Source organism: Rhinoderma darwinii, chromosome 4 (assembly GCF_050947455.1).
Source record: "Rhinoderma darwinii isolate aRhiDar2 chromosome 4, aRhiDar2.hap1, whole genome shotgun sequence".
In the NCBI taxonomy this organism is placed as follows: Eukaryota; Metazoa; Chordata; class Amphibia; order Anura; family Rhinodermatidae; genus Rhinoderma; species Rhinoderma darwinii.
In genome coordinates, this window is record NC_134690.1 from 20777822 (window position 1) to 20801614 (window position 23793).

General features: G+C 44.7%; 1 protein-coding gene across 1 annotated transcript in view; it reads left to right on the plus strand.

Moving 5' to 3' along the window:
• Positions 1 to 23793, plus strand: part of PKHD1 (PKHD1 ciliary IPT domain containing fibrocystin/polyductin) — a 515144-nt gene that overhangs the window by 353538 nt on the left and 137813 nt on the right. Inside the window, exons 51-52 of the mRNA XM_075860893.1 lie at positions 9233 to 9370; positions 22522 to 22635. Of these exons, the coding sequence (XP_075717008.1) occupies positions 9233 to 9370; positions 22522 to 22635 (252 nt within the window). The remainder of the gene's footprint in view (positions 1 to 9232; positions 9371 to 22521; positions 22636 to 23793) is intronic.

Consider the following 23793-nt stretch of genomic DNA (forward strand, 5'->3'; position numbering starts at 1 on the left):
ATCTATCTATCTATCTATCTATCTGTCTGTCTGTCTATCTGTCTGTCTGTCTGTCTGTCTGTCTGTCTGTCTGTCTGTCTGTCTGTCTGTCTGTCTGTCTGTCTAATCAACTATATCTATCCCCAGAAGCCAGAATTACTGGATTTTTGAGGATGACTACTGGTAATTTTTTCATTACAATCTTTTTCACGGCATAAACTCATTTCCTGATCATCCTACGGCAGCACAATTAAGGGTTAAAGATCCTTCATCTGACCGGATAGAAGAGACATATTAGGGTAAGGCCACACGATGCGTCATTGACGCGGTTTTGTTGTGGTTTTGTTGCTTTTGAAAACTGCATGCGTTTTTTGTCTCTGTAATGCTGCAGTTCTTTTTTTGCGTTCTTAAAGGACATAATTGATGGACATCGTTTTCACCCGTGTTGAAGTTTGTTAGGGGCTTCCTGTATATAGTTCATTACAAGGCATTGCAGAAATGTTTGCAAAAACGCAAACAGTTCAGCAACAACATTGGCAGCGCGGCCATTAACTGCATGCGGTCGGACATTATGAAGATGCCGATAACTGCACAAAAAACACATTGTAATATAAGAGAAGCCGTCTGTCCATAACAAACATTTCACCATTGACTTCTATTGAAAATGCAACATAAATGCAACGTGACCGCACCGTGTGGCCGCACCCTTACTCAGCAGTAATTTATTTAACAATTAGGAGGTCCCAGGAAGCCTTTACTTACAGCCAAAAAACCCCTTAGAAAACATATTTTTTCTCTTCTATGACTATGGATAGTTGAAGACATCTATCCTTATACGCTTTATACAGAGGGTTTCCTCTGTCCCTGAGCTGCAACCCATGATACATGGGGGGCTGTATACTGGGAGTTCCTCAGTCCCTCGGCTATTATATCCATATCTCATTTCTAAGATGTACCTGCTCGTAGAAACCATGCTGGATATTAGCGAGTGGCATACAGTCTAGCCTGTCCCTCGGCTCGAAGAAACGGATCCCCTGTACCTCCGGCTGTTCATGCGGGTGTAGCAACATGGCCGCCGACAAGGGAAAAATTTATTGTTGGTATCCGGCGCTTGTGCCATACACTTTCCCTGTTTAGGCAGAGCTGCGCATGCGCGAGAACTAATGTCTTGCGGATCTCAGCGGGCTTAAAACGACCTGCGAATCTGGGGTTTCTGCGCTTGTCTAAGCAGCTGAACCCTAGTGGAAGTCAAGTGTTTAGCTGGGATGGTTTTACCTCCTGATTTGTACATGCTATGTTATTATTATATATTATGTTATACGCAATATGTGTAAGGACTGTCAGCAACCATTGCCTGTAGATTGGGACCACGTTTATTGCTCCTCATGCAGACCTCCTGAACATCCATCCCTGTAGTCTGAAGCCAAGGGTTTTTTGTCATGGTTTAGGGAACAACTGACGGATACCTTTCAAGAGATGAAATCTGCTGCTAAACCTAAGAGATTTAAAGGTAGACAGCAGACGCCCTCTCCACAATCCTCTTCCGAATATGAAGGGATATCTGAAGACCATCTAGATTCAGAAGACTCTAATGATAAATCCCTAGATAATATCTATATATTGAATAAAGATAAAGTTCCGCACTTGCTGCAGGCTGTTAAAATGACTGTTGAGACCAACAAGGATGTATCTCACAAACCTAAAGAGGAACACATATTATTTTATTAGAGTCCTTCCTTCCCATCCGGTTGTTACAGATTGGTTCCAGAAGGATTGGGATAAGCCGGAGAAACTAGTCGATCAAGGGGCTAAATTTAAACACACCTATAAAACTGATCCCAAATTCAGTACTGACTGGATTATCCGACCAAAGATGATCTGGCTGTTGCAAGATTATTAAAAAAAAATCTGTGTTTCCTTCAGAAGAATCCTCACTCTTGAAGGATCCAATGGATCGCAGAGTGGAGTCCATATTAAGGAAGGCTTATTCATCTTTGGTAGCGGATTGCAAAGTGGCGTCAGCCTCCATCGCTGTTGCCAGGGCTCTCCGTACATGGCTTAGTCAACTCTCACAAGATTTGGAAGATGGTGTACCAAGAGAGAAATTCTTAGATAATATTCCTCTCATGAAAAGCAGCAGAATTTTTATGTGATGAGCCGCTGGATGTCTTGAAGTTTTCTTCTAGATCCCTAGCTCTCTCTAATGCGGCTTGTAGAGCCCTTTGGAGCAAACAATGAACAGGGGACGTTCCATCCAAGTATCATTTCTGTTCCTTACCATTTCATCCTTCTTCTCTGTTTGGACCACAGTTAGAAGGGATCCGTAAATCAATAAATGGCAAGAAAGGGATTTCCTTTCCTCGCCCTCCAAAGAGGCCGCCATTCAAAACCTTTCAAAGCCGTGCCAGAAGGACCCCTAAAAATAAAGATTTTTTTTTGAGGGTCCGACAGGCAGCAACGATTCAGAAGCAAGCAAGAGGGTAACCCTCCTTTCAAAAAGAAATCCCCCTTTCAAAAAAGTTCTAACTTACGACGCCAAGATGAAGGGTTGTCCAGTAGGAGGAAGAATAGAAAAAAGTTTTTTCACTTATGGCTAAAAACTTCCTCGGACGTCTGGGTTATATCCACCATCCAGAATGGCTATTGGTTGGAACTATATATCATTGCAAAAAAAAAAGTACACAAATGGCATTTAGTTGTAGATCTAACGTACCTGAACAAATTCTTTGTGAAAAAGAAGTTCAAAATGGAGTCCATACAATCGGTAATAAATATCGTTCAAGAGGGAGATTTTTTTAGCCACTATCGGTCTGCAAGATGCATATCTTCATATTCCGGTCCTAAAGAAACACAGGAAATTTCTACAGGTGGCTATTCTTCTTCTTCATCATCATCAAGTGATACATCTCCAATTCACCTGCCTACCTTTTTGGATAACATCAGCCCCCCGAGTGTTTATAATGGTAGCGGTGGTACTATCTGCAGCACTACGTATGAAAGGGATCTTCGTATGTCTTCACCTAGACGATTGGCTGGTGAGAGCTCCAGCACAAGACATCCTTATGCAACATCTAATGATAAACCTCCAAAAGTCTCATCTAATGCCATGGATCACGTTAAAATACCAAGGCTTCATGGTAGACACACAAGAAATGTCTCTGAAACTTTCCAGCGGCCTGTTCTATCCGTCAGGGAGTTCATTGGCTGAGAACGTTGGATAATTTCTCCATCCGTCAGGCCATGAGAGTGTTAGGCCTCCTAACGTCGGCCATCGAGGTGGTACCCTGGGCAATTGCACACATCCGGATGTTGCAATCCTGTATACTGAATACCTGGGACAAGAAAATACTTTCTCTCGACACTCTAATACCAATATCTTCAGATATGAGACAGGATCTACAGTGGTGGCTGGTGCCCTACCATCTCAGTCGAGGCAGGTCTCTTAGGCCAGTTCATGAGATACGCCTCACTACGGATGGCTCAGGCTGGGGTGCACATGTGGAAACATCTTGGGTGCAGAAGACATGGTCCAAACATGACATTCATCTTTCATCCAACATGAAAGCGCTCAGAGCTATCAAACTAGCCCTACTGCACTTTCAGAATTTAATCCATCATCACAAAGTCCAAATTCAGTCAGACAATTTCCCCGCAGTTTTCTATGTAAACAAACAGGGGGGCACCAGAAGCAATTTCTTGAAGAAGGAGTGTAGTCAAATCATGTGCTGGGCAGAATACAACCTGAAATCAATCTCTGCAATCCACATTTGAGGAGCTATGAATCTGAAGGAGGATTGGCTGAGCAGGAATCTGATTCACCCGGGGGAATGGAGCTTCAATCCAGAAGTCTTTCTTCAGATTACCAGAAGGATGGGCAGACCAACTCTAGATGTTATGGCAACAGCGGAGAATGACAAATTAAGGAAATTGTGCTCCCTCAACAGAACAGCTCACCCATATGCCATGGACAGTCTATTGTTGAGTTGGGAGAAAATCTTCATTTGTCTTTCCCCCCATTCCTCTCATTCCTCGAGTATTGAGGAAAATAAGGGAAGAGAAAGTGAAGGCCATAGCGATCTTCCCTCATTGGCCCAGGAGGACGTGGTTTCCGCTCGTGTTGAATCTCTCGAACGGCAACTTCTGGAGGCTTCCATTACGTTCAGATCTCCTCCTCAGAGTATAAGCCTCAAGCTTCTTTCATATAAAACCCTATTTTTGGTAGCTATTACTTCCGCAAGACGGAATTGCAAGCACTGTCCTGTAAAGAGCCTTATCTTAGGGAGTTACCCGACTGCGTTATTTTAAGAACAATGCCAGGGTTCTTGCCAAAGGTACCATCTAGTTCCAACTTGAATCAAAAGATAGTTTTGCCAGTCCACCAGACTCAACCTCTAATGCTCCTACTAATTTACAGTTTTTAGACGTAAAGAGGTTCCTACTTGCGTACCTGGAAACGACTGCCCCTTTAGACAATGAGAAGGTCTTTTTCTCCAGTTTCAGGGTCCAAATAAGGGGAAAAAAGCCAGCAAAGCTTCATTAGCTAGGTGGCTCAGAGAAATCATCAAGGACTGTTACTCCTTAGAAGGCCTAGAGTCCCCCTTAAATGTTCTGGCCCATTCAACTAGATCCACAGCTACATCATGAGCAGAAAGATGTCATGTTCCTTTAGACCAAGTCTGCAAAGCCGCCACTTCGTCTTCATCCTCAACTTTTATTATACATTATAAGCCTGAAGTGTTTCTTCTGAAGGTTCACCTTTTGGCAAAAAAGTGCTAGTGGGAGCATCCAAAGCTTAATCCCCCCCCCCCCCCCATTATCTCATTGCTTTTTAAGTCCTTTAAGTGTGTTGACGTAGGACGATCAGGAAGTGGAAAATTTGTTACCCTAAATTTTCATTTCCTGGAGTCCGTAGGCAGCACAAGTATTTAGGGCTACCTGGGACCTCCTAATTGTTTCATTACTGCTGAGTAATATGTCTCTTCTATCTGGTCAGATGAAGGAACTTTAACCCTTAAGTGTGCTGACTACGGACTCCAGGAAATGAAAATTTCAGGTAATAAATTTTCCACATAACAATGCACTGTAAATTTTTTACGATTTTGGCACCACCTTTTTCTCTTTTTGACCTGTCCGACTCATTATTTTGCAGAAACATTGTAGCAGAAATCTCCCTCCTGGTTCCTGACCATTGCTGGGCAGCCGCCTACACAGATAATGAAAAATATTCTTACTGAAGCCTCCTAAACCCCCAAAATGCAGAGATGTATTTCCAGATTCTCAATACGACACATTTCTGACACCAGACGTATCGGCTGCAATGAAAATATGTTCTAATTCTGAGCGAAAGGAATGTTGTTTTGAAGGGTATAGATATGATATCACGCTGCCTCGGGCCCTTCTTCCATTTTTTTTTTTTGTGTTGGAATTCACTCTGTTATTCATTTTGCGTTTTTCTTTGAACTTTCTCTGTTTGAAGAGATGAATGGCAAAGTGCTGCATCTTACATAATGGCTGCTCTGTTAGACCTGATTTCCATTGAATGGCGTGCTATGATGTTTTATATAGAAATGGCGCTGATCAAAGGCATCTCGTGTCAGTGTCGCAGTCATTAGTAACTTTTCAAACTTGTCCACTTAGCATTCGTCGTGTACCTGAGAATTATCATATTAAGACTGCGCTGCGACAGGCGGTTTGTAGGCAGCGCCTGATATTAGATGTTTCCGTACATCCGTTTATGGTTACTTTGTTGTTATTTTTTTTCTCTCTAATGTAAACAAATCGGAATCTTGCTCCATGGGTGACGGACACTTCTCGTAGCGGAGGGACGTCAGGTGTTTGTATCCGTAGGTAAATGATTGAGGGAGGAGTAAGGAATGGTTGAAAGTAGTGATAAAAACGCAGTGAATATATTAGGGCATGTTCAGATGTGGCGGAATGTTTCCGCTGCAAATGTTCCTGCGAATTCACAACGAATCTGCAGCAACATTTGCATGTTTGACAGGTAATTCAGATGTTGCGGATATCACAGCGGACTTGCCACAGATTTCAGCCTTTGCATTGCAACGCTGCTTCTCCGCAACAGACTGTGCATGCTGCGGTGTGAAAATTCTGCACCGCAGCCTAAATTCCGCAACGTCTGAACAAAGTTACCTAAAAAGGTATAGAAACCAATGGAAAAACGGCTGCTGCGGACTGTCAGCAGCGGAATTCAACAGCAATTACGCCACATCTGAATGTGCCCTGAATCTGGCACCCAGATTCTGCTTATCTGGCATGCAATAGAACTGTCCACAATGCTGAAATAGCAGAACTTCACCTGATAACCCAGAATTGTACTCAGGTAGACTATACAGGTACAGAACTCCACGTCATTAACTCGTGTATCTATCTATCTATCTATCTATCTATCTATCTATCTATCTATCTATCTATCTATCTATCTATCTATCTATCTATCTATCTATCTATCTATCTATCTACCTACAAATCGAAAAATGAGCAGCAACTTCAAAGATCAAGTGAAAAAATGGGTACTTTATTGGCTCCTCCTGGAGTGGAATCCCCGGTCACAGCGTCGGCAACGCTGTGGACGGGGATTCCGCTTCAGGGGTTTCCCCTGATGTTACTGTCCATATATGGACAGAGACATCAAGCGGAGCGCTCCAGGAGCGGAATCCCTGGCCACACAGGGATTCCGCTCCTTCATGGAGCTACAGTGGCACTATCTACAGGAAGGGGCAGGTTGCTATCTACAAGGGGCTGTGGGCTGTGTGGCACTACCTACAAGGGGCTGTGGGCATGTGTATCACTATCTACAAGGGGGCTGCAGGCTGTGTGACACTACCAACAAGGGTACTGTAGGCAGTGTGGCACTACCAACAAGTGGGCTGTGTGGCACTACCAACAAGTGGGCTATGTGGCACTACCAAAAAGGGGGTTGTGTGGCACTACCTACAAGGAGGCTGTGGGTTGTGTGGCACTACCTACAAGGGGGCTGTGTGGCACCACCTACAAGGGAGCTGTGTAACACTACCTACCAGGGGGCTGTGTGGCACTACCTACCAGGGGGCTGTGTGGTACTACCTACCAGGGGGCTTTGTGGCACTACCTACCGGGGGCTGTGTGACACTACCTACAAGGGGGTTGTGTGGCGCTATCTACAAGGGGTCTGTGTGGCGCGATCTACAAGGGGGTTGTGTGGCGCTATCTACAAGGGGGCTGTGTGGTGCTACCTAGAAGGGGCTGTGTGGCACTATCTACAGTGAGTGGGGGGGCTTATGGTCATATTACTGAGAGTGGGGGCTGATGGTAATTTTATTGTGAGTGGGGGGGCTGATGTTCATATTACTGTGAATGGGGTCTGATGGTCTTCAAGTGGTTTCCACCTCTGAGCTCCAATTGAAATTAATAGGAGGCAGAAAATACCTTCGGCGCTTGATTTCTGCTTTTTTTGCCTGCGTCTTTTGCATTAGCTATGTCAGGTCCGTATTTCACACCGAATAACCACCTCTGTAAATTGAAAGCTGAAGGCATGCCTGGAGAGAAGTACACCACACAAATGTCTGAGGTACAGCTTCAATGTCAGCCAGGAGCAACTGAACTTTATTCAGAACAAAGAAACACACACAGAGAAGACACATGCCCCTCCCTATAAGTTTTCCTATACATTCTTCTGCACACTCCTCTTTGCATTCCAGGGGGCGGTGTCTTCCATAGGTGTGTCCGACATGAACAAAGAACTTGTTATATATATCAGTATATTACACAAAGAACTGAAATGTATATACATATGTGTGAGGATAATATTTTTCAGACAATATACATGGTAATGATCCCTGACAGCTTCAACGGCTTAAAAAAATTCTTGAAGGAATTTTGGGGCAGATTTTTTGGCCTTACATAAAATGCTGTATGAACATACCCTACGAGTGGAGTGCTTGTTTTTAGCCGTATTCTGTCTTTCTCAAAACTACTGTTGGTAGGGGTGCCCTGCGGAAAGTTTATTTTTCCTGTGCTGCCTCGACTCCGAAAAGGTTTGGAAACTCTGTACTAGACTACAGGATCACGCCGGCCTACGCAAAGATCCCATCGTGGAGCAGCTCAGTTCATCGTGGGAACGGGGTCTAGGTGAGTACAATTTTTGTTTTTGTTTGGGGGCACTGTCTACAAGGGGGAGGTGGGGGGCTGTATGGCACTGTCTACAGGGAGGCTGTATGGAAAAATCTACAGGGGGGCACTATACTGTGTGGGGGCCATTATGCGGACATTATACTGTGAAGGGGTACTACAGGGGGCATAATAATGTGGACACAATTAGAGGATTATCTCTCTCTCTCTCTGTCTGTCTCTCTGTCTCTCTCTGTCTCTCTGTCTCTGTCTATTCATCTTATACTGTTGCTGTATCTATTTATCTATCACATCTCCACTGTGCTGTTCTGATTACAAAGCCTTGCGCTCTCCAACGGTTAGTAACTTTTTAGGTGTTAGATGTTCACACACTGAGTGAAAAACGTCTGACAATTACGGAACAGTTTTCAGAGAAAACAGCCTCTGATTTTCAGGCGTTTTTTAAGCTGAAAATGGAGCTTCTTTTAATTTGAAGCCTCTTTTGAGGCTTTTTTTGAGGCATTAGTTGAGGCCTTTTTTTAAGGCAATTTTCATAGTGTCAATGGAAAATCAGCTCCAAAAAACGCCTCAAGAAGTGACATGCTACTTCTTTTTACGATGCTTCTTTTTACGAGGCATTTTTTTAATTCAGCAGTGTAGAAATACTCCTCATGTGAACAGCACAGTGTATTTCCCATTGAATTCAATAGGAAACTGTTTGCAGACTTATTTCAAGTGTATTTTGGATCATAAAACGAGGCTTTTCTGCTCTAAAAGCAGCCTGAAAATAAGTCGTGTGAACATGGTGCTGCAGCTTCATCCCATTCATTTAAATGAGGCTAAGCTGCAGTACCAGGCACAACCACATCCATATATATGGCGCTATGTCTGGATAAAAAACTGAAGGAACGTGTTAAATCCAGCGAGCATTGTGGCCGGGAGTCGGACCCCCACCAATCAGATATAACAATCAATATCAATATTACAGTCCCAGAAAATCCCTTTAAAGAACACACCTCATATCAATATATGACAACATTAAAATGCTTCTAAAAAGACAATATGTTGGAGATTGGTAATGCCTTGAGTTTAGTATTGTTTTTTATTTTACGGAGGTTTAGCCAAATAACTTCTTCTTATTTCCTAGACAGAACCATAATGGTTGACATCGTGCTGCCTCCTCTTCGTGGTCTGTATGTAGTCGGAAATCTGGAATTTCCCACAAACTTCAGCAATGAGTTGAGCGTCGCTTGTATCCTCATAGCAGGTGGACGGTTAAGTGTCGGTGAGTAGCTTACATATTGTCCAATAATATTAATAATTTATCGTTTTATTATATGTGGAGTTTTTTGTTTGCTGTTCTTTCTTAAGGAGAGAGATTTTAGAAATTGCTCCTAATACTTTTTTTTCTAAATTGTATTTTGCCATCAAATAATACAAAACACCCGTTATCTATCATCCCTCCCGCCCCTTATCTATCATCCCTCCCGCCCATTATCTATTATCCCTCCCACCGCTTATCTGTCATCCCTCCCACCCTTTGTCTGTCATTCCTCCCACCCCTTATTTATCATCCCTCCCATCCTTATCTATCATCCCTCCCATCCTTATCTATCATCCCTCCTGCCCCTTATCTATCATCCCTCCTGCCCCTTATCTATCATCCCTCCTGCCCCTTATCTATCATCCCTCCTGCCCCTTATCTATCATCCCTTCCACCCCTTATCTATCATTCCTCCCACCCCTTATCTATCATCTCTCCCGCCCCTTATTTATCATCCCTCCTGCCCCTTATCTATTAACCCTCCCACCCCTTATCTATTATCCCTCCCGCCCCTTATCTATCATCCCTTCCACCCCTTATCTATCATTCCTCCCACCCCTTATCTATCATCTCTCCCGCCCCTTATTTATCATCCCTCCCGCCCCTTATCTATTAACCCTCCCACCCCTTATCTATCATCCCTCCCGCCCCTTATCTATTATTCCTCCCACCCCTTATCTATCATCCCTCCCACCCCTTATCTATCCTTCCTCCCGCCACTTATCTATCATCCCTCCCACCCATTATTTATGCTCCTTCCCGCCTCTTATCTATCATCCCTCCCACCCCTTATTTATCCTCCCTCCTGCCCCTTATCTGTCATCCCTCCCGCCCATTATCTATTATCCCTCCCACCGCTTATCTGTCATTCCTCCCACCCCTTATTTATCATCCCTCCCGCCCTTTGTCTGTCATTCCTCCCACCCCTTATTTATCATCCCTCCCGCCCTTTGTCTGTCATTCCTCCCACCCCTTATTTAACATCCCTCCCATCCTTATCTATCATCCCTCCCATCCTTATCTATCATCCCTCCTGCCCCTTATCTATCATCCCTCCTGCCCCTTATCTATCATCCCTTCCACCCCTTATCTATCATTCCTCCCACCCCTTATCTATCATCTCTCCCGCCCCTTATTTATCATCCCTCCCGCCCCTTATCTATTAACCCTCCCACCCCTTATCTATTATCCCTCCCGCCCCTTATCTATCATCCCTTCCACCCCTTATCTGTCATCCCTCCCGCCCATTATCTATTATCCCTCCCACCGCTTATCTGTCATTCCTCCCTCCCCTTATTTATCATCCCTCCCGCCCTTTGTCTGTCATTCCTCCCACCCCTTATTTATCATCCCTCCCGCCCTTTGTCTGTCATTCCTCCCACCCCTTATTTATCATCCCTCCCATCCTTATCTATCATTCCTCCCATCCTTATCTATCATCCCTCCTGCCCCTTATCTATCATCCCTCCTGCCCCTTATCTATCATCCCTCCTGCCCCTTATCTATCATCCCTTCCACCCCTTATCTATCATTCCTCCCACCCCTTATCTATCATCTCTCCCGCCCCTTATTTATCATACCTCCCGCCCCTTATCGATTAACCCTCCCACCCCTTATCTATCATCCCTCCCGCCCCTTATCTATTATCCCTCCCACCCCTTATCTATCATCCCTCCCACCCCTTATCTATCCTTCCTCCCGCCACTTATCTATCATCCCTCCCACCCATTATTTATGCTCCTTCCCGCCTCTTATCTATCATCCCTCCCACCCCTTATTTATCCTCCCTCCCACCCCTTATCTATCATCCCTCCCACCCCTTATCTATCCTTCCTCCCGCCACTTATCTATCATCCCTCCCACCCATTATTTATGCTCCTTCCCGCCTCTTATCTATCATCCCTCCCACCCCTTATTTATCCTCCCTCCTGCCCCTTATCTGTCTTCCCATCGAGAGGGGAAGACTAAAAAAAGTTATGAGCCCTACATTATGGAGATAAAATGAGTGATCAGTTCTTCAAATGACCTGTGCATAGTGTGTAGACAGCTATCTAAGCATCATTGACCTGGATACCAACCAAGGTGGGTCAAAATACATTATATTCTTAACAATCTAGTGCATTTGGGGCTGCATGAACTTCACCCAATGTCTCATATCAAGGGAAAAAGAGGTTGAGATTTTCCTGTAAAATTATTTTGCTTCCACCAGGATAAGTGATTCAAAAAGTTTCTGGCAGCCACCTATCACACCCTGTTCCTGTAGAATTAACGGGGGAATCGTCCATTGTTATTTTCAGATGAAAAATTATAGAACATCTATGTCCATTTGCACTAACAGGACTCCCTTAAATTAGCATTTACAGTGCCCCCACATCAGTTCTAGTCACAGAACCCAGTTAACGGTGACATCCACACTCATAGCCAGTTTTAAGTTGGATAATGCCCAGTGCCGCACCTTCTGTTGGAAACTGTCCCCATATGTTGTTCTGCCATACAGTGTATAAATAAACATGCCAAACAGTGCCTAATACGGCTCAAATAACAGGTATGACCAAATAACACAGTGGTCCATAACAGTGTTAGTCACAGTCCCTCATAACAGCCCCAGTGCCCCATATCAGTGTAATCAACAGTACCCCCATATTATTGCTAGCCATAGTATCACTGGCCATTTATCCAAAATCCTTTTCTTTTCTTTTTTTACTGCCTTTTTGATCATGAAATGTATGAAATAAAGGCTCACAGTGTGGACATTGACCACTGCCCTTAACCACACAGTGCAAGACCTCATAGTATTAAAAGGGTTCTCCGGGATATGTGACATACTGTATGTGACACGGCTGTAGCAAAAAGCCTCTCTATACAATGCACTGATCTCCCGTACATTGCACAGTTTGTTATGGGGGAACCCATTTACGGACTTGACCACCACTACATATAAACATCAGTGGGTGTCGGAGGAAGGACATTATTTAAAAAACATCATATCGCCCAATAGCAAATCAAAGCAAAATGGGCCTCCATTATTATGACACGCTTTGCCATCTATGACAGAAGTGCCCGGTGTTTGTTTCCCCCTTCTGCCCATTTCCATGCCCAATGAGACAATTTCCAGCCCCCTTTTTGCTAACAATGTAGTTCATCTGTAGAGGGGAGCCCGACACAGGGTCTTACCACCCAATAGGTGATGAGACTAACCAGGGCTGGGCCCCTTCTCTACAAGGATCCCATAGCAGACCCTTGTGGGCTTGATGGGACGTCACAGTGTTTAACAATCATGGTGCATAAATGTAATCCGTAATAAGCCCCCCCCCCCACCTTTTCTTGCCATTTAAGTTCCTTCTGTTCCCTTCGGTCCACCTCAGGCACCAGGTTTGGGTGAAACACCAACCATCGGACCCTTTGTTGCTTCACCACCGAACAGACCCACCTCCTAATTATAGTATTTGTGCGGAACTGTTTTTTATTGCTAAACATGCTCCTGGAGAATTGTGCCCCAAAATAAATATTTTTGTTTATTTTTTTCAATTCTTCTATTTTTCCATCCGGTAAGCTGTAAGATCGCCTACTTTAGCATCTGTCTTGCCCTGAGGACATTTTTGCAAGATTCGCCGTGAACCTGTAAAAAAGCATTAGGCTGAAACTAATTTCTCTTATGTCTCGTTAGGTCTTAATAATTTCAATCCCTCTTCATTATTTTATTTTTTGAGCAGACTCTATAGACTTACATGTGTTAAATGGTAGCAGAGCAATTTTTCTTTCAGGGCTGAGTGTTTCAGACCCCCAAGTTAACATTCGGCCCCCATCTGTCCTTGTCCGTTGTTTGAGGCCCCTAGGGGAATTTTCCTTCCAACCCATCTGTCCAAGTTCCACCACACCCTAAAGAAATCCTAACATAGTGCAGATAATGAGGTACGTTGGTAAACAACTTTAATAGAAATTGACATCCCTATTGGTGAATCCATACTTCAGCCTCGTAGCTCTTCTTCCATGTATACGTTCCTTGCTGAACTTACCAACGAAACGCGGCAAGCATATGACTCTATGACTTAACATCAGATCTAGCAGGATGTATGCTGTCTAACATCTCAATCATACTACTGCTGATATAAAAAGCCACAAGCTATATGAAATGGTTCTGATTTGCTTCGAGTGACAAGGGAACAATTTTATTTGTTGATTTCCCTAATTATGTTCAGATGGTTGCACATATTGCTCACAATGAATGGAGTCTGAGCAAAAAATAACATATTCAGTGATCATAGATGTAACTAAAAAAATGAAATGGTCCATCACAAAATGTTGGGTTGTTCTGGTGGAAATCAAGGACAGAAATGTTTTTGAATAATTCTTCAACCTTTAGCCTCTAGGCAGGCTACAAAGAAAAAACAGGGCAAGATAACGAATGCTGGACCACAGATACCATCATTTTTGACCAATGGAGACCCTTCTTCAGTCCATCTCAGCTACCACGCTCTACTGTTACTGCGTTTCACAACAATGAGCCACAAATTTCTCATGTAAGGAATGCAAATATCCATTCCTTATGGTTTTTACTTAAAACTGGAATGGTTTTCTGTTAGGGATCTGCCAGGTACTTCATCTAGGTATACTCCTGGGATTAATCAATCCACACCTGAGGCCAGACCTGTTCGACTGACACCATCTCCCACCAACCAGGGTGGCAGGCTCAGGAGTGGGAGAGCCTATCGCGGCCTGGTCTGTCGGAGTTAGCTCCGCCCCCTGTCCTTTATTACCTGCCCTGTTCTCTCTCTCAGTGCTTGTAATTCTTTTGGATTCCTGGCCCCACTGCTGCTTGCTCCAGCCTGCTTCTGCCGTGCTTCTGCCTTGCTGCAGTTCTGCTTGACCTGCTTTGCTTTGCCCCTGGCTTGCTTCTGTCTCCGTGCCCGCTTGGGTGTACTCACTTCGTCCTGGTCCTGACTGTTCGTTCGCCGCTCCGTTTCCTCGTGGCGTTCCGTGGCTACTGCCCCTTCCCTTGCGTGTTCCCTGTTTGTTTTCCTGTGCACTTAGACAGCGTAGGGACCGCCGCCCAGTTGTACCTCGTCGCCTAGGGCGGGTCGTTGCAAGTAGGCAGGGACAGGGCGGTGGGTAGATTAGGGCTCACTTTCCCTTCACCTCCTTCCTGCCATTACATAATTACAAGCCCTTACCTAGTCTACCATTTCTCCTACGCTGACGCTATCATGGACCCCCTTGAGACCCTGACCCAGCAGATGCAGGGCCTCTCCCTACAGGTCCAGGCCCTGGCCCAAAGGGTCAATCAGGGTGACGCTGCTTTAGTAGTACCCCTCACCTCACCTCTAGAACCTGACCTCAAGTTACCTGACCGGTTCTCAGGGGACCGTAAGACGTTTCTCTCCTTCCGGGAGAGTTGCAGACTGTATTTCCGCCTAAAGCCCCACTCCTCAGGTTCCGAGAACCAGCGGGTGGGTATCATCATATCCCGACTACAGGAAGGGCCCCAAGAGTGGGCCTTCTCCTTGGCTCCTGACGCCCCTGAACTTTCCTCTGTTGATCGTTTTTTCTCTGCCCTCGGACTCATTTACGACGAGACTGACAGGACTGCTTTAGCCGAGAGTCAGCTGGTGACCTTACGTCAGGGTAGGAGACCGGTTGAGGAATACTGTTCTGATTTTAGGAAGTGGTGCGTAGCTTCTCAGTGGAACGATCCGGCCCTAAGGTGCCAGTTTAGGTTAGGATTATCTGACGCCCTGAAGGATCTGCTGGTTAGCTACCCCTCGTCTGACTCCCTTGACCAGGTTATGGCCCTAGCAGTACGACTTGACCGACGTCTCAGGGAACGTCAGCTAGAACGCTTCAGTGTGCTCCCCTCTGACTTTTCTGCGATCCCCCCCGAGGTCCCGTCTCCTCGCCCCTCCACGGAGGACTCGGAGGTACCTATGCAACTCGGGGCCTCCATGTCCCCTCGACAACGTAGGGAGTTTCGCAGAATGAATGGTCTCTGCTTCTACTGTGGGGACGACAAGCATCTACTGAACACCTGTCCCAGGCGCAAGAATAAGAAGCCGGAAAACTTCCGCGCCTAAGTGATCATCGGGGAGGTCACTTGGGCGCACAGGTATTTCCCGTTAATGTGAAACGCAATAAAATTTTGCTTCCCTTTCAGGTCTCGTTTGCTGGCCGGTCTGCCACGGGCAGTGCTTTCGTGGATTCTGGCTCATCTGCTAATATCATGTCTGTGGAATTTGCTGTCTCTAAAGATGCCTTGTATTGATTTACCTTATCCTATCCCTGTAGTAGGAATCGACTCAACTCCCCTTGCTAATGGTTATTTTACTCAGCATACTCCTGTTTTTGAACTCCTGGTTGGCTCCATGCATTTGGAGCAGTGTTCTGTACTGGTGATGCAGGGATTATCGTCTGATCTGGTTTTAGGCCTTCCCTGGTTGCAGTTGCATAATCCCACGTTTGATTGGAATACTGGGGATCTCACCAAATGGGGTAATGAATGTCTTATGTCATGTCTTTCTGTTAACTCTATTTCTCCCCGGGAGGAGGTAAACACGCTTCCTGAGTTTGTTCAGGACTTCGCCGATGTGTTTTCTAAGGAGACCTCCGAGGTGTTGCCCCCCCATAGAGATTACGATTGCGCTATCGATTTGGTGCCTGGTGCCAAGCTTCCTAAGGGTAGGATATTTAATCTTTCATGTCCTGAACGTGAAGCTATGAGGGTGTATATCCAAGAATGCCTGGCCAAGGGTTTCATTCGCCCCTCGACTTCTCCTGTAGGTGCTGGCTTCTTCTTCGGGGGGAAGAAGGATGGTGGTCTTAGGCCGTGCATTGATTATCGTAACCTGAATAAGGTCACCGTAAGGAACCAGTACCCACTTCCTTTGATTCCGGATCTTTTTAATCAGGTTCAGGGAGCCCAATGGTTTTCTAAGTTCGATCTACGGGGGGCATATAACCTTATCCGCATCAAAGAGGGGGATGAGTGGAAAACTGCGTTCAACACACCCGAGGGTCATTTCGAATACCTGGTCATGCCCTTTGGGTTGTGTAATGCCCCTGCTGTCTTCCAGAATTTTATTAATGAAATCCTGAGAGAGTACCTGGGTAATTTTCTTGTTGTGTACCTTGATGACATACTGGTGTTTTCCAAGGACTGGTCCTCCCACGTGGAGCATGTTAGGAAGGTGCTCCAGGTCCTTCGGGAGAATAATCTGTTTGCTAAGACTGAAAAATGTGTCTTTGGGGTACAGGAGATACCATTTTTAGGGCAAATCCTCACTCCTCATGAATTCCGCATGGACCCTGCCAAGGTTCAGGCTGTGGCGGAATGGGTCCAACCTGCCTCCCTTAAGGCGTTACAGTGTTTTTTAGGGTTCGCCAACTATTACAGGAGATTTATTGCCTCCCTCCATCCCGAAACTAATGGCCAAACGGAAAGGACCAACCAATCCCTGGAACAATATTTAAGGTGTTTCATCTCTGACTGTCAATTCGATTGGGTCTCATTCCTTCCCCTTGCTGAATTTTCCCTGAATAACCGGGTCAGTAACTCGTCAGGGGTCTCCCCGTTTTTCTGTAATTTCGGGTTTAACCCAAGGTTCTCCTCCGTCTCCCCTGGTTGTTCCAATAATCCTGAGGTAGAGGATGTTCATCGGGAACTGTGCACTGTCTGGGCCCAGGTTCAGAAGAACCTAGAGGCGTCCCAGAGCGCACAAAAGATTCAGGCGGATAGTAGACGTTCTGCTAACCCCCGGTTTGTCGTCGGGGATTTGGTCTGGTTGTCGTCCAGGAACTTGCGCCTTAAGGTCCCGTCCAGGAAGTTTGCTCCCCGATTTATTGGACCTTATAAGATCATTGAAGTCCTCAACCCTGTATCCTTCCGTCTGGAGCTCCCCCCATCCTTTCGCATACATGACGTCTTCCATGCCTCCCTCCTTAAACGCTGCTCCCCGTCCTGGTCCCCCTCGAGGATACCTCCTGTTCCCGTTCTCACCCCTGAGGGGGTGGAATTCGAGGTGGCCAAGATTATGGACAGTAGGATGGTCCAGGGCTCCCTCCAGTACCTGGTCCATTGGAGAGGATACGGGCCGGAGGAGAGGACTTGGGTACCTGCCCGTGATGTTCACGCTGGGGTATTGATCAGGAGGTTCCACCTTCTCTTCCCCACTAAACCGGGTCCCCTTAGTAAGGGTCCGGTGGCCCCTCATAAAAGGGGGAGTACTGTTAGGGATCTGCCAGGTACTTCATCTAGGTATACTCCTGGGATTAATCAATCCACACCTGAGGCCAGACCTGTTCGACTGACACCATCTCCCACCAACCAGGGTGGCAGGCTCAGGAGTGGGAGAGCCTATCGCGGCCTGGTCTGTCGGAGTTAGCTCCGCCCCCTGTCCTTTATTACCTGCCTTGTTCTCTCTCTCAGTGCTTGTAATTCTTTTGGATTCCTGGCCCCACTGCTGCTTGCTCCAGCCTGCTTCTGCCGTGCTTCTGCCTTGCTGCAGTTCTGCTTGACCTGCTTTGCTTTGCCCCTGGCTTGCTTCTGTCTCCGTGCCCGCTTGGGTGTACTCACTTCGTCCTGGTCCTGACTGTTCGTTCGCCGCTCCGTTTCCTCGTGGCGTTCCGTGGCTACTGCCCCTTCCCTTGCGTGTTCCCTGTTTGTTTTCCTGTGCACTTAGACAGCGTAGGGACCGCCGCCCAGTTGTACCTCGTCGCCTAGGGCGGGTCGTTGCAAGTAGGCAGGGACAGGGCGGTGGGTAGATTAGGGCTCACTTTCCCTTCACCTCCTTCCTGCCATTACAGTTTTCCATTTAGTCAAACAGCTATACTAGTAAACCAGTTGACTAGACTTTACACTTAGCCAATCATCACATGGCTCTTAAACCGTTATTGAGTTCATTTTAGACAAGTTCCAAAATATATATAAGTGGCAAAAAGAAATTCGGCAATTTGAATACATTTTTCTGCAGTGAAAGACTATTAGCCAGTATGGCCTCCATCAAAGCTTCAAAAGGTTGTTTCCCAGCCTCCTTACACCCCTAATTTGGAAATATGTCTTGTTATGGAGTATCTATATAGAACCATGTAAAGAGACAGGAACGGTATATGTGGGAGCCCAGGCTCCTGCGACAAGTGTTTTCAGATGTTGGTCTCACCTTTTAATACTCTTGTGACACCTTCTAAGCCCTTCATGATCATACTCTCAAGACAATATTGAAAATATGCATAGTAGGACCCATAGATCGGTGCCAGTATAGTCCTCTAATAGAAAAAAATGTTGGCCATGAATTAGAATTATGTTGGAACTTCTAGGATATAACCATTTAGACCATAAGACAGGGACATATTTGCATCAATATTACGGCCCCAATGGTCGGACCTCAATTCTGCTGATCCAAACTTAAATCACCATGGGTTTCTATAATGATTTAAGTTCCATTTAGATTATCCAGAGGAGCTCGAGGTGTTGGGTCGCATGTCACAAAGTTGGAGGCAAAAATTTATGTTGCTTACAGAGTCATAGCTGAAAACTCCTGGGACACCATCTAACCGCCAATAGTAATAGCCCCTGCCATTCATGGTGATGCCATGACATCTATATGCCCTTTAAATATAAAGTACACCTTTTGTAATGTGGTTTAGCTAATATTATGGCATCAATATGAAAATAGTATGGTACAGTAGGCCAGTGTGCCGATATACCAGGAGATTATAGTGCTGCTTTACTCTTATGTAGTAGGGGAGAATATGGGTCCCCCAGACAGGGACTTGGGCTAAATTGCTACCCCACTGCGGTACCCTACAAACATAGCAAACCCTGCCTCGCGAGAGGGGGTAAATTATACCAAGCCATGCCCGTTCAGATTTTAGATTCTGAAATTACCACTGCCTATTGTGTAAGACTACACAGCCCCTCCATCTTGGGTGGTGGATGGTAGGCCGCTAAGTCAATGTAAATGGGGTGGGCGAAATGTAATTGTTGAAAGAAGATTTTCAATGTGCTATTCCTTCCTGTTTTCCTTTTCATCTAGGCCTTGGGGCTCAGCTCCCCTTCCATGGGCCAATGTAGGGTAGGCATGTGCAAGAGATTATATATCAAGAGATAGGATCAGGTCTATTTTCTTGTTGCTATAGGGCTGCCCCTCGAAAGTGCACGCCCCTGCATATATAAATATCATCATGTTTGGCCCACAATACCTTGTTATTTTCTGTAACCTTGAAAAAAATTACACGTAAGCTCACAATTTTCCACTTTTCCAGCCCATAAATATTTTTTTAGAGGACAATTTAAGATAAGTCTACCCAAGTGATGTTTTTAATACTTTTTATTTTATTTTACCGAATCTGTCAAAGAACGGAATATGTCTGCATACTGCCGAAAACAACATGATCCTTATTCCCCCTCACACTCTACAAATTTCATTCCCATGCTAAACCTCAAATTTGTTTTTCTTCCTAACAAGAAACATATCTATTTCTTCCATATTGAAATTGTACGGAAAATTTCTATTTTCACCTTATTTAGATGTCTGAGATGTTTTGATATCACAAGGTTTTTTCACACCAGCTTAACACTTTACTCTTTATTTCCATTTTTGTTATATAAATGTTTTTGTATATATTATATATCACAGCATTTTTTATTTTATTTTATTTTTTTTTAGTTAAAATTCCTTTTTCCCCCAATATATTTATTTCCACATCTGTTGTATAATTGATTTAATCCCTAACCAAAGGAATGCGAAAGTCTTGTGCTGGACTTAAATAAATTCCCTCGGGGCAAACACTGTCCTACTTCTCTCTCTTTCTGCCGCCGCAATATCTGTTTGGAACATGGTAATGTTAATAAAACTATAAACTAACATCATTGAGATTAAGGAAGTCGTAATCATTTTTACTGTCAGAGCTGGCAAAACGAAGCCAAAGTTATTAGTTGAGTGAATTATAAAACATACCAGATATATGATCTGCTCTCCATCCTTCTTATGTACTCCATGAAACAATAATTAGTCATTTTTATTTGCTACGGAAATTATTATAAAGAGTCCACCGCCGCCGCCCCTCCTCCCCACCTACCACCGCTTCTCGTTTTTCTTTTTGTTTCCCATTGTAGACAGAAGGCTACTGTATTAATATAGATTTGACAAGTTAGGAGCTTAAGTACAGATTTCAACATTCATTTATTTAAGTAGACACCATTTTTCAATCCTGCATTTTTTCTGTTGTACGAAATGTTTATTTTTTGTCCTGCGGTTGAAGCCGTGAAGCGATGACATATTGTAAGTGTGATGACTTCTATAATAGAAAAAATATTTCTACATTTATCGGTGAATGTGTATATTTATTCACCAATATATGTAAACATTTTTATTAAAAAAATGAATACAATTATATAATTAAAATAAAATAGAATTGGAATAAATATATATTTTTATAACTAATTATAAAATATTTTTTAGAGAGCAAAGACAGTAATAGGTCCCCCTTTCTGCCTACACACAGTAATAGTGCCCCCTTTGTGCCTCCACACAGTAATAGTGCCCCCTTTGTGCCTCCACACAGTAATAGTGCCCCCTTTGTGCCTCCACACAGTAATAGTTCCCCCTTTGTGCCTCCACACAGTAATAGTTCCCCCTTTGTGCCTCCACACAGTAATAGTGCCCCCTTTGTGCCTCCACACAGTAATAGTGCCCCCTTTGTGCCTCCACACAGTAATAGTGCCCCCTTTGTGCCTCCACACAGTAATAGTGCCCCCTTTGTGCCTCCACACAGTAATAGTTCCCCCTTTGTGCCTCCACACAGTAATAGTGCCCCCTTTGTGCCTCCACACAGTAATAGTGCCCCCTTTGTGCCTCCACACAGTAATAGTGCCTCCTTTGTGCCTCCACACAGTAATAGTGCCCCCTTTGTGCCTCCACACAGTAAGGCCTCATGCACACGACCACAGTGTTCACGGGCCATGATTTGCGGGCCCAGACGGCCGCGGAGTTTCACCCGCGGACCGCCCGCAAATCGCAGGCCGTGCACATGGCCGCGTGCATTAATTTCTATGAGCCTGGACCGCAAAATATGGCTGTAATAAGACATTCCCGTTCTTTTTGCGGTCCAGGCTCCTGGGCAATGCACGGACTCTGGAAACCACAGGCGTGTGCATGGGCCCATTGAAATGATTTGCGGGTGAATTTTGGCCGCAAAAATACGTTTGTGTGCATAGGGCCTAATAGTGCCCACTACATTTGTTTTAATACAAATAAAAAACTACAAAAAACATTTGCACATCCAAGCATTTTCCTTACAATTTTTTTCCTATGATTCACCTTTTTTTTGTGCTGTCACCCACTTGGGGAATTGTACCAGCAATTGATACTTATGTATTGCAGTATGTTGTGATTTTGACAGGCTCTTATTAAACCCTGTCTCGGACGGCGCTTAGGAGTGCAAAGATGGCAGACCTGGGGGCATGCATTAGGCCCCCAAGCTGCCATGCCAACCATCGGCACCCCGCGATTGCGTCGCGGGATGGCCGATGGGAGGTTAGAACTATCCCCCTCTTTCTAATAGCTTAGATGCTGCAGTCGCTATTGACGGCAGCATCTAAGGGGTTCAACGAGCTCATTGCAGAGAAATGTCGGGTGTTTCATGTAGCGGACACATTCTAGGAATGGAGCCGGCTCGGCCTCTATAGTTCCATTTGCCGGCACTTACATAAGTATATGTCAAATGTCGGGAAGGGGTTAAAGAGTAACTGCACTTTCATAAAACTTTTGATATGTTGTAGAGACATATGAGAAGTTTTGATCAGTGGAGGTCCAGGTGCTGAGATCCCAGCCGTCGCTGAAATAAAGGTGCAGAAGCGCTGAGGTAAGTGCTCGGCACCTATAGCTGTGAACGGCGCTCCTCGTCAGCCTGAAGACAGACTCACCAAGAACATCTGTGAGCCCGGCTTCAGCTTAACGAAAAGCGCCAATCAAGGCCTTGAATCACATAACGTGGGTCCTTGAATCACGCAATAAATATGTTGGGACTATATATTAAAAATAAGGTAAGAAATAAATAAGACCCGGAATCTTTTAGATTTTTTTAAAAACATTAACGTCTCGATATTTGTTCTTTTTCCATAGGCACATCTCAACAACCTCTACAACGAGATCAGAGATTACGGATTTTGCTCCGTACATCTACAGGGGTCCACTGCGATCGTCTCAATGGTCTACACGTGTCCCCCGGAGTCATTGGTAATAGAAGACAAAAAATTCACGCCTAATAGACAGTCTGCTTGACAAAGCCAATATGGTACCGCTCAAAGCCCAAATTACTGTTAGCCTGATGACTTGCGAGTATATTATAAACTATCTGCATGGGCTCGGCTTCCTTTTTTATGACAGGATGAAGCATATTTGAAAACCTATGCTCATGTTTTATTTAATTTTTTTCTATATTGTATCTAGTGGTTGCCTGACTGTAGTTGTGTCATTTGCATAATTATTGCATTAGGAAGCAAATGGGAGATTGGCTGAAAATAGCCCTTAAGCACTTACTCTATTTTAAACTGCTCTGCGTTGCCCCGGTGCTTGATTTCCTACACAGCGGATATGCAAATAAGAGCATAATATCACTTGCACATGTTTGCTTAAAGGGACATACATAAGTTTCAAAAAAGTACACACCAGTATATTAATCACATTGACTGTATAGAGGACCTAGATCGATTGACATAAGACATTGGGTCAAGAGATTAGTAGTCCCCAATAATAAGGATTCAGACATTTAGGTGTTAATAACTCTCGGAATTGCTCACTGTGAGATGAAATTGAGACTTGATGCTTCCAACAGGTACATTATGGAAATTATTGAAAAGTAACAGAATATAGGACTGCTTTGGGCTGTCACTTATGACATCACAGTATTCGGTGCAGTGACCTCTCTTAAAGAGATTGTCCGCTTTGGACAATCAATATTTGTTAGAATGGACCACCAGCGATCAGTTGTAATCTGTGGGGACACCTGGCAGTAAGTGTTCAGTTTCCCTGCAGCACCACCACAGGAGAAATTAAGCATTACATAGTGTCCAATGTAATGCAGGACAGAACAGGTCCTCCAGACCGAGAGACAATCTATGTAACTGCTCTCCTCTCTTGCTAATTGATGAGGATCCTAAGCAGGGGACCCCCTATATTAACTCAGAATTCCCTAAAGGGGTGTATGGAAATGAATTTTCTTTACTGCATAATCTATTTAATGTATAATGTACAGCCAGTTGAGTGGAAAGTAATTGACATAAGGGGTTTTCCAGAAAAACATTTAATGTCACTGCTTTAATTAACAATATAGGGGACATATTGATCCATCAGGCGCTGTGCCCTCTTCGTGCTGCTGATTGATGGGGATCTTTA